The sequence below is a fragment of the Anopheles cruzii genome, chromosome 2, assembly GCF_943734635.1.
Source record: "Anopheles cruzii chromosome 2, idAnoCruzAS_RS32_06, whole genome shotgun sequence".
Classification (NCBI taxonomy): Eukaryota; Metazoa; Arthropoda; class Insecta; order Diptera; family Culicidae; genus Anopheles; species Anopheles cruzii.
In genome coordinates, this window is record NC_069144.1 from 13,268,935 (window position 1) to 13,280,754 (window position 11,820).

General features: G+C 53.1%; 1 protein-coding gene across 1 annotated transcript; it reads left to right on the forward strand.

The window, feature by feature from the left end:
* The first annotated feature begins 1,293 nt into the window (after positions 1 to 1,293).
* On the forward strand, positions 1,294 to 3,207 carry LOC128278477 (transcription factor HES-4-B-like). The gene is made up of 3 exons (XM_053017208.1): positions 1,294 to 1,350; positions 1,980 to 2,075; positions 2,197 to 3,207. The coding sequence occupies exons 2-3, from the start codon at positions 1,995 to 1,997 to the stop codon at positions 3,205 to 3,207; spliced, it is 1,092 nt and encodes a 363-aa protein (XP_052873168.1). The 5' UTR covers positions 1,294 to 1,350; positions 1,980 to 1,994.
* Positions 3,208 to 11,820: the final 8,613 nt, after the last annotated feature.

An 11,820-nucleotide genomic window follows, 5' to 3' on the forward strand; every position in this document is an offset into this window, starting at 1 on the left:
ATTGAAATTGTTTGTCCGAATAACCACAAACACGCTTGCAGACCGTTGGTCGTCTCTGGGGATCTCTTGCTTAAGCGCTACAGATCGGTAGACAAGGGCATCACTGGTCACAAAAGGCTCACCACCCCATTCAACATAAGGCGCAACTTGAGATAAGAAACCATAAAGTGGCCGCACGAAGCGGGGAGGGGGCGTGCGGAACGCGAAAGGGTGTGAAACATAAAATGCTTCGCGTCGTGTCCTTCTCGCTTCGGTTGGTGGCGCTAGGGCATGGGCCGCACCGGAAGGGATCCCGATGCGACGGCATTTGTCGATACACTTTGAGCCGCGCCGTTTTCCCATAATGCTTCGCTATGCCGCCTCCGTCGCCTGGCCCTTCCTTGTGGCCCCTTTCGTAGCGAGTGTGGGAATTTTCTGCCTTCTGGAGGCAAACGAAACCCGAACTTCCCGGCGAGGGTTCCAGTCTCTCGGTGTTTTGCCGGATCTGCTTCGCCAACGAGGGGACCGTTCGCCTGCTCCTCTGTGTGTGTTTGTTTTAGAATTCTTTCACATCCCCAGCCCCGTTCTAGGGTGCGAAGTTGTTTGCGAGACCGAGAAAGGGTCGCCCCAGAAAGGGACGAAGTTCCGTTTGTGTCACTCGGTACAGACCGTGGACAGAAAGAGAGACGCGGAAGGTCGGTCGGCCCTTTCTGTGCGGCTTTCTTCGGTGGGCCGTGTGCGGTGGCCGTTCTTGGCCGTAGTCGGTTCCCACCGAATGCACAGGAGCATAACGCGAGCATAAGTATGTTTCGCTTTGCGCTCCCTTCGCTAGATTGTTTACATCCTGCGTGCCCCTGGTTGCGTGTCTGCGTGTGTGTGTGTGTGTGGGTTGTCTGTGGGTCAGCTGCTGTGAGGCCGCGTGGGAACCACCGTCGCCATCGCCCGTCGCGAGCGAGAAGGGTGCGAACGGAATGGCGGACCGGTGCGAGCGAGCGACAGACACGATCGTATGGGGGAATTTTGTTAAATTTGTTAATCATGATAATGTTTTATAATGCGGTGCGCTCCGTGGCGCTGCGGCCGATGGGAATGTGGCCGAGCCGAGGTCGTGCCAGATCGCTCGGTCTCTCGATCGCGGGCTCATTCCTATGTCGCCTGCGGTCGGTGTCGGATCGACGCCGTAGCATCGATCGCGAAAGTGAAACTCATTCGCCGAGACCCGACCTCAAACCGGGCACGGAAACCGAAAGTGATTCTCGGCGAGCGGACGAAATGGCCAATCCGAGCAAACTGAATGCCGGTGGGGGCCAGCAGGAGCAGGAGTACGTTTCGGAAAGCTATCTGCGGCGGATTAAGGCCGAAATCAGAAAGGTGAGTACCGGATCGCTGGAAGGATACTGTTCGAAAAGTGCTGATAAAAAAGGTGCGGATAAAAAAGGAAAAGCCCCTTAAAATGTGTGATAAGAGTGACCAAGTGATGATATATAAGAAAGGAAAGAGAAATAAAATTGTGATGAAGTTGGTTTTACTTTTTGGGATCGTTCTTTTGTTTGAGTGACAAATGGATAAAAACAACATCAAAATATTGTGAATGGCTATCAAAAGTTTCACGAATCACGAGTGTGTAAAAAAGTGCATTTAAGTTACATTCTTGGAAATATAAACTACAACGAATCGGCATGGCGGTTTTTATGTAACCCTAAAAACAAGATTAGTAACTAAACCAGTAACTGAAATAGTGAGAAGTGAGCCAATAACGTGCTAAGTTTTAACAACACGTGTTGGTGTTAGATACGTAAGCCAAAACAAGCGTCACATTTTGATGAGGCGACAGATCATTGGAAGAACTCGATGAATGTGTGAAACATTGAAAAAGCTAACTGTCCCCATTTGTTATTGCAATTTAAATGAACTTAAACCGGATTCTTTACGATGCTTCCCGAAGGCTAGCTAAACACCAATCCTTCCTCTCTAGTATCCGCTTCGTTCGTCCTTTGCAGACAAATAAACCCATCATGGAGAAAAAGCGCCGGGCACGGATCAACCATTACCTCAACGATCTCAAGGGACTACTGTTGGACGCGATGAAGAAGGATGTGAGTAAAAAACGAAAACAAACGAAATAAACCGAACATTGTCCCGCTGACCTTGTCCTGTGGGACAGAGTGTCCTTGTGTACGGTGAGAGCTTCAATTTCTCGTCTCGGTTCCCCCTTAGCCCGTGCGTCACTCGAAGCTGGAGAAGGCGGACATCCTCGACCTGACGGTGAAGCATCTGCAGGACCTCGAACGGCGCCGGTTCGCCGTGGCGATGGCGGTGGACCCGTCGGTGCCGGAAAAGTTCGCCACCGGCTACCGGGAGTGTATCGACGAGATATCGAAGTACTTCGATTCGCTCGGTCCAGCCCTTGACGACGGCTTGAAGGGTCGGGTCCGGAAGCACCTGGAAAGCTGCCTTAGCTTCCCACCGAAGCTACCCGCCGGGTCGTTGGGCCGCTTGCCAGGATTGGCCGGGGTGCCGCTGAACTCCCCGGACGACATCAACAACAACCACGCGCTGCTAAACCGGACGCTTGCCAACAATCTGTCGCTGCTGTCGTTCCCGGGCGCCGGTCTCGGCTTCGGTCCCGCATCGGTCCCGCCGGGGATTGACCTCGGCCCGTTCAATCCGTTCCCATTCTTCAGCCCTTTCCAGCGACCGGCGGGCCACCAGATACCGTTTCCCGGTTACACCCGAGAACCGGGCCAGGAGAAGCGGGATCTACGAAGCGACACGAAACCCTCCCTCAACCTCGTTCCCAGCCCCCCGGTCAGTCCGTCAGACGGGGCGGACGGAGACAGCACGTCGACGACGACCGACTTCGACGTAAGCCTCCGGACGCCCGTGGCGAAGGGGGCGACAGCTGGCGGCGCCCATCACATGGAACAGTTATTGGCCATCTTCCCGACACCTCCGTCGCCCGAAGATCGGTCTGCGGGCGAGCGGTTCGGAAAGTTGGATCATCACGGCGAGAGTTCACCGTTCGTGCCGACGGGGGCTGCCGCCGCCTCCGCTGGACTTCGACCATCGAAGATGAACGTGGATGCCCTGGAGGAATCGGTTCGGGAAGCCGGAAGCGAAAGTGAGTCGGATGACAGTCTCGACGACCAAGGTCAGCAGCAACCAGGAAGCGACCCTGACGGTGGTGCCGGAGGAGCAGGAGGAGGAGAAATGTGGAGACCTTGGTAGCCAACCGGAACCGGAAAAGGCTAATCCCTCCAGTGTCGGGAGTTTTGGACTGGAGAAACCTCTTTAGCGAGCTTTAGCGCGGCCAGCGACCTGACAGAGTGCTTTAATCAAATGCTTTAACGAGCAGCAGACGGGATAAACGGGAGGGGGCACAGGGATTACAGGGAAGATGGGGTCCTTAAGTTAGTCTCCCTTACTTTTGTGGCATATTTTGTTGGTAAGTTGGCTACTGCAACAAACGGAACATTAATATTAAACACTCGAATAGTTAATAGCTTTAACCTCATCAAAGTAGACATCGGTTAGTGGGACGAAAAATTATGAATAAGCAGGACAATAATGAGTCACACAGAGCAAGAATTTTAGTAAAGTGGCTTACAAAAGTCTCTAGCATTGTGGTCACACAGTTCTCGAGTAGAGTTCTTTGAATTGTTAATGAAGTGTCTAAACGGTTGGGATTCATAACCATCGCGGTACTACCGATGCGCAACAAAGTGAGGTTAGGTTAAGCGATCTCATACCCGTGTGAGGAATTAAAATAGGTAGATTTAAGTAAAGCCCCCAGTGCGAGGCCAAACCTTTACCTTTGACCTCCCAACCCCAATGCTCGCTGTGATATGTGCAGCATACCAAAATGCAACAAAAATCGACCGAAAATGACTCTGTTGTTGACTTTTATGACACACACGCGAGAGAGAGCTCGCTCGATGACAGTGTTGTTGTTGTTGTTACTATTAATTATGATCGCGACCCACCCCCCACAGAGGAACCTCCCACGGTATTGAATGGGGCGATAAAGTTGACCCGGCAAGTGGACAATATTAATTATATTAATTCAATATTGAATGTGCGCGGTGGTGGCAACAAAATGGATTGTTCGGACATTAAATTCCAGGACCGGCGGCCGGCGGTGTTCGCGTGTGGCACGTTAATGCATTGAATAATCTAAACGGAAACGGAACTGATTGGTAAACGGCGTGATACTGAAGAGACAAAAAAGGGGCCCAAATCAGGAATGCAACCCACCGGCCGTCCGGGTGGCTTTTGGTGTTTCGATTTTTTGCACCTGCTGTTGTTTCGACCGACCGTGAAGGTCAGCCTGGTGCCCCTGTTCCGGCACACCGGAAGTGGCAAAATGGTGAATAAATTTTAAAACAATCTTTACCGGTGGCCATCAGTCGGTGGTGTGTGAGTGCCGGGGGGACACAATTTTCCACCTCATTTAGCACAATCCGGGGCCGGGGTGTTGGGCTTCACTTCCTGGCGATTAAAACTCAACTCCAGCGCCCGACAGGACCCGGCCCAATCGAGAGATGACAATCGAGGCCGTGTCGAGTGCCGGGGCTGATACCGAGCAATCGATGATCGTTTGGGGTTTGTTGTCGGTACTTTTTTTTTTGCCTTTCGCCTTCGGTCGGTGCTGGATTGGATTTACAGGAGCGACGGCACGGTGTGGAGGGGCCGGAGTTCGGAAAAGCGGTTACCACACATCAACATTTCCGGCTGGTGGCTCCAGCCAAATGCGACGGATGGCGGATGAGGACAAAAAACCGGTCAACGTCTGCCACATACTCAGCATACCACAATTGAATGTTGTGGTTTTCTATTGGAAATGTAGTGCTCCGGGTTCCTGGGGAAAATATTTAAAATATCCTGTCCATTATTTATTGCCCCGGGCCGGGGATCACACCTGCCGTGGCTGGGGACGTGGCCGAGGCCATGGTGCCGTCCGTTCCGTTTGCCAGAATTAAACGATTTTCTCGGGACCAACAGCCCCGGCACTGGCGAAAGCTGCCCAAAAAGGTGCTCTTCAAGTGTGTGTGTTTGTGTGCCCGTGACAAGTGGCCACTCTGGCAGAAGAAAGGACCCTTTTTCCTACTCTTTTTCGTTAGCTGGTAGCTCGTCCTTAGAAGCGCGTCGCTTCCGCCGTGGCTGCTTCCGCCGGGCCTGGGCTGGTGGGAAAATGTTTTCGCGGAAAACGGGATTTTCCATCCACCCAGCCCGGGAGTGGATTTAAATTGTTTGTCCCTTTGTCCCGCTGCCCAGGTACCCGTTCTCCCCGGTGCCCCGATGATGCCGTCCGTAGGTTTGCGGTTTTCACGAAGTTATTTTGCGGTTCCGGTGGTCACGGAACAGAACGCCGAAAAACCAGCCGCAGCGAAAAGGATGCGGGGATTCGTCCACACGCTCCAGCTTCCGTCGGGATGGGGGAAAAAAGGTGAAAACCCGACCCGACAAGAGGCGAGACAAGGCGATAAAGCAAGCGTCAAAAGGGACCCGGAACCATTATTTAACCTTTTCCGGGGGCGGGTTGCATTTCTTTTAAAATAAACTTTCCGCCGCTGTCGCCACCGACAGAGACGCCATCACGTGGCCGCGCGTGCCACGTGGCACTGAGGTATGGTTAATCTGTTTTCCGACCCACACCGACTGGGTCGGGCGGGAGTTTAACCGGTGGGGGGAGGCCAAGCTGCCGGCCGAGAGTCGGAAAATCGGTCGCAATTCCCGGCGGCGGCGGCATGCGACTCCCAATTTGTTGCCGTAATTTTGGGTCCGGGACTCCTGGGTGGGTGACCGGGTGAGAAAACCCTCCCGCCGTCACCGGTGCTGCATATTTTATTGTATATTTAAACCATATAATATGGCGGAAAGTAAAAAAAGAAGGAATCAACAAGTGGCCAACCCGACGGCACCTGCTGCTCGTGCTGTGTTATGCTCCCAATCGCCCTATGGCCCTGGGTGACTGGTCCCTCGTGGGCCGTCCCGTACCATCACACTCTTTTTGGGGGTTTTACCTGGGTCCTTTGGGAGAATTTGAGCCCCGTTCGGGCCGCTTGTAATTGAGCTTTCTTGAAACTTTTCCACCGCACAGTTTTACGCTTTTTCTTGGGTCCGCATTTTCCTAGTCGATCCGCATGAATAAAGTGTCTTCAATTAGAGGAAGATCGAAGAATGCATTACTGAAGTCACCAATCGATCGAATGTTAACCTTCGCACCGTAAGCTCCCTTAAGGGGCCAGTTTTCGCCAACAAGCATTTCATAATTAATTGCTTTTCTTTCTCCCTTGCCGAGTACATAGGAACGGGCAGGCGCTAAATGGGCAGCAAGCGAAAGCGATGCCCTCACTGCACTCTGCACTCTAAGGCTTTGCGTAGCGGGCACATCAAAGCCCGGCTGGCGAGATCCTTTTGTTTGGCGGACAGTGCAGTGTATTTTTTCGCTGTGTCGCATAACCCTATTTCTTTTGCCACGAGTCCTCTTCCCGTCGAAATCGAATCCAAAAAAGAACTGGCAAAACGCTGAACACTGTGTTCAGCGAGGTGGTTCGCGCACAAATCGCACCCATTCTATTGGTTAAATAAATAGCTCCCGCCAGTGCCCAGTGGTTTCTCCATTTCTTACTAATCATAAACAGAAGGCCACAGCCCCCTGGATTGTGGCTCGGGCCCATACCGTTCCCACCGTCCCCACCGTGGCCGTCTGCCGGCGCGTTTCCGGTAGCCGCGAAAGAGAGCGCACCAGAGCGGCGAAAGTGTGGCGATAAAAAAATGCCCGCGCCGCGCGTTTATAGTGGACATCATCACCAGCGTCCCCAGCGGGACGGGGACGAAAATGAGCACCCGAAGCTGCCTGTCATCCTTTGCTGGCACCGGGTGGCGGACTAGAAAAAAAAATAAGCACATGGGGTGGCGGAAATTCCAAAGCACACCAAAAAAAACAGGGCGCGCGAAGAACGGAGCGTGCTACCCGCGTACCGTACGCGTATGTAAAGGCCCGCGCCCTCCTTAGAAGGACCTCCGCTGCGCGCACACACACAGGCTCACGCGAGTGCTGTCCCCCCGTGTCAAGGAGGAGAAGCTCGGTAGCCGACGATGACACGCCGTTGTCGCGAGTGCGCCAACATAGGAATAAAGAATGAATAAATAAATAGCATAAATATTATATCAGAGATGATCAACTCCTGGACGTGGTCGGTTTCGGCCGGTGTCGCTCGCTCCGGCACACAACCCGCTCGCGTTCGAGTGTGTGTGTGTGTTGTTTTATGTTTTTAATTTAGCTCGTCTTGTTGCTTATTTTGCCACCATTGTTTTTTGCTTCCGAAGCAGCAGCTTCTAGTGTTTCTTTTTGTTGTTTTGTTTCTATTTTGCATCTCCCTCTTTCGCGCGGGCGCGGTCGCGCTTTCCAATTCGTTCATCAAACAGAGCGGCCATCGTCGTCGGTGGCAAACAATGCTAATGCCAACTGTTTCTGTAGCGCGCACACCGGCCAACACTCTCCTATGTACACGGGCGGGCGTGTGACTTCTAACCACCTACATTTCACTTTTCTTATCGCCGGTGCAGTGCGCGGCTGCCCGCGTGCCCGGGACCTGAGCTGGACAAAAAAGCGCAGGCCAGAGCATCGGTCTCGATTCGCCACAGTACACGGGGCCAAATCACAAAAAAAAATTCGTCGAATTTCGTGCAGGCGAACGGTACACACATACGCCGCGCAGGGTGTGACGAAGGACATTCGTGGCCTTCTCCCCGTCGCGTCCCGTGTGTGCCCTTTCGAATCCGCTCTTTTTGCCAACGACAACGACAACGACGATGATGATGATCGCTCACTTGCAACCTCGCTCGCTTGCTACCCGGGAGCCAGGGGGGGTCCCGCTGTCAAGTGACGATGTACATGGTTAAAAGCCAAAAAGTATGCAACACTTACTCTACTTTATATGTTAACTCGTTCCCGCGTCCCCAGCGCGCGCGCCGTCCTGGGGATAGGAAGCGCACCGGTTTTAGGATGCCATTAGATAGACAGGGAGCACACACCGCGAGAGAGAGAGAAAGAGCGTAAGGAAATGAGCGAGAGAGGGAGTGCACCAATGCGAGAAGGAGTGCTCTTCTACTCTGCATGCCTACCACACGCATCAACACAGGATCGTGGGCCACACTCTTTTTTTGCAATTCGCCTAAAAGTATGCAATCGAACGGGAGTATGTACGAAGTCATCTGGTGTCCGTCCGCCGGTTCAAGTCTGGCAAGGACCAAGCGCGTGGTACGAAGTGGTGCAATATGTGTGCCCCCCACCCACCCCTCTCTCACACACACACACGCGCCGGTGATGTGACGTGCGGCGGACCGGCCTGTCGACCGGTTGTGCATTAAATATAATCACAACAAACAAAACTATTGCTTTTTTAAATTATATTTTTTCCCCATCATCGTCGTCGTCGTCGTCAGCGCCGGCGGTAGAGCGGCTGTCGGCTGTGGGAGATGCATTTTCTCCGGAACGTTTCCGGCACGGCGGATAGAGCTTGGGAGGCGCGGATGGAAAATAAAAATCCTTTCAAAAATATATACTCCGCCGGCACACGGGCGGTGGTGAGCGAAAAGCAATTTCACATATCGCGCCCGCCGCAGCCTACTTGCAAGACAAGTGCTTCCTCGTGCACACATACATAATACACACAAATATGAGCTGCATATTTTTCTATACCCAATCGTAGGTTTTTTTTCGCTCGCTGGCCATCCTGTAGGAGCATTTTTATTCTCTTCGGGCTCGTTTCCGGCTCCCGTCCCGATTGTCGATTGGTCAATATAATATTTCGCGCCCGCCGTGCCGAGCGCGCTGCTGCCCGCACTGCCCTGTCTGTCTCTCTCTCTCTCTCTCTCTGCAACGGCGCCATTTTTTTCCGGCAGCATCCTGCTACGGTCGAGTCGAGTCGGCCGCCGAAGCCGAAGAAAAAAGGACGAAGAAATGTGGCCAAAGCCCCGAAAAAAGAAAATAGCCGCGGATAGCGGTGGGTGGTGGGCGGTGGAAAATGCCTGCAAATGCGCGAGTAAAAAACTAGCAGCTCGCGGTGGCCGTCGATTGGTTCGAGGCCGTTTTTTTCGAGGCACCGTGTGGCCCCACGAGATGACGGACCATGCACATGCTCTCGTCCGCCCGCCACTGTGTGTGTGTGTGTGGAAAATCCAATTCCGTTTTATCTTCTTCGATTTTTCCGAAAACCCTGCCGACTGACCCTCTGCCGGTTACCCATCCGGTCCCGGACTGGTGGCTCACGTTTTCTCGGGAGCTCCGGTGGGTCCGACGGGATTCACAAAAAACCGCTGGGCGACCAATCCCGGGAAAATTGACGCACTACGAGCCGATGGCCTAAGATTTTTTTCTCCCATTGTTTTGCAATTCCGTGTGTGCGTACGTGGTCGCGAGGGGGTGGCGGACGTGAGGCGGGGACAGCATAAAATGCTTTCGTTTCGTTTTTACTTTCATTGTAATTGACGTTCGGGAGGACGAGGCCAGCGAAACCGAGGGTATGTGTAAGCGTGTTCCTTTGCGGAGTAGGCTTTACGCTCGCCCATGTCCTGCGAGCTGGTGGCCCAGGCCCAGAAAGGACAATCGTCCGCCGGGACATGTGGACGGGGGGATAGCTGGACATTCGCGAACATGCGTTTCTGGTGTGCGTGTGTATCAGTGGGTTTTTTCCCTCAATCCTCAGTTGCCTACCGTTTTCCCAAACCCAAAGCCTTCCTTGATCCGCTGGAGACATCATCGCTGCACCGGACAGAGCAAGAGAGAGCGAGCGTGCGAGAGAGAAAGAGAGATCGAATGGTAAGCGTTTCGGGCCGAAGGAGCGAACGATCGAAACAAACGGTTTTTCCCTCATCCATTTTCTTTTTGCTCCATCGCCCGTGTCTCCGAGGATGCGTTTACGCATGCACTACCTTCCGCCCCTCACACACACACACGCACAGGATCGCTGGCAGGAGTTCCTGCAACGCAACATCATCGGCGCCGCACACGATCGCCACCGCCAATCTCCGAAGGATGGTACGCTTTTCCCGCCCTTTCGCTCCTTTTTCATCTCTTTCTCCTCTCTTTCGCTCTCTTTCTGTTGCTCACTCGCCAATCGGTTACTACCACCTCCTACCTACCGCACCTCTTTTCACATAGGTGCCCCGTTCGTTCGTTAGTTCCGTTCGCCACTTTTTCACCCGTTTGGGGTGGCTTTTTCATATGTGCTGCTGCACGCGTGTCTGTGTGTGTGTTGTTTTTCTTTGGCGACAGTTGATTTAACTTCTTTACGCCGCTTTTTTCTACTTTCTTTTTGCGTTTTTCCACGCGTTTTTTTGCTGTATGTTTCGGCCTTTTCTTTCTCGTTTTTGCGCCGCACATTTTTAAATCGCTTCCGTTTCTTTTTCTTTCCGGTTTAGGAAGGATGCGGCGACGCACCGCACACACCGCGGTTCCGCTTGATCCTCCGCTCGGTCTGTCTATCTCGCTCGATCACGATGGCGGCGTCGGTGGCGGAAGGCTCACGCAAGTTGCCTGATTGCGTTGCGCCCGGGCCGAGGCGGTGAAAAGGCCGATTTTTCTTTCGGGCCCAGGCCATTGCTGACCATTCCCAGGCTGGCTGACCGTTTCCCCAGCACCGCCAACAACCACAACAACAACAACCCTGCCGGGGGGCGGGTGCTATAATAACGGCCATCGTCGCACACGCCTTTATATTGCATTCTCGGGACCCGGGTCGGCTGCTGCTCGGAAGCTTAGAGTGTCGCTTTCTGTTTGGTTGTTTTCGGTACGGACGATTGTGTGGAAGTGTTTTGCCTGTTCGGGGGAGCCTTTTTTTCGAGAGAATTAGAGAGAAAGAGAGATAGATGGCAGGAAGGATGGGTGCCCGGGAACCGGCAAGGAGTTGGCGTGAAGAGCGGAGCGCGAAACGAATCTAAGGCCTGGCCTTTCGCGCGGCTTTCCCTATCTGTGTAGAACCCCCCCCATGTGGTGCTGTCGAGGTGCTTGATTTTGAGTATTTTTTCAGCCTCAGCTTTCGCCATTTTATTTGCTTGTTTGGACTTTTCTTGTTTCACCCCAAAAAACCCCTTGGCCCGCTCCCGCGAACATTCGCCTTTTTGCGAGCCAAACTCGACTTTGGTGCTGCGCTCCAAACGACGCATGTTCCCGTGTACGGGTTTTTGCCCCATTTTCCTTGCTTTTAGTTTCGCGTTGTGGCGGTTTGTTTGTTGTTTCAAGTGCAACACGCGTGCGGCAGTATGCGTGAATGCAGTTGCTCGCCCCCACCCAAAAGTCGTGCCCTGGAACGTTTTTTTTTCCCACACCGACCGACCGATAACCGTCTTTTGCAGCCGAGCCGTGGAAATCGCGTCGTTCGGCGTCCTTCGCTCCCTGACTCCGTGTGCGGTTAGTAGTAGTAGCCAGCGGCCCCGGGTAAAGTGCGCTGGAAAAATCAAAATCTCAATTAGAAATATGAAACGGCCACTCGCAGCGCGGCCATTTTCTGTCCCGGGACCGTGGTGGCCATTTGAGGTTGCCCGGGGCGCCCGGGCGGCCATTTGGCGGCTCGGTCGGATGACGTTCGCCCGTCCGGTCGTCCGGTCTAGGTGCCGTAGCTCATCGTATATTCCATTATTATGGACATAAATTAAAAAATTGCATTCAATATTTTTAAATTAATTTATGAAGCACCACCATTTCATCAAACGGCGCGCCACTGCGGGCTTTTTGTCTGTGTTTATTCCCGGAAGCAAACCTAATTTCCGCGGCGTTCCGGATAGTCCGTCATCGTTTCGTGTGGAATGGACTCAAAAAATGTGTTTGATTTTCTA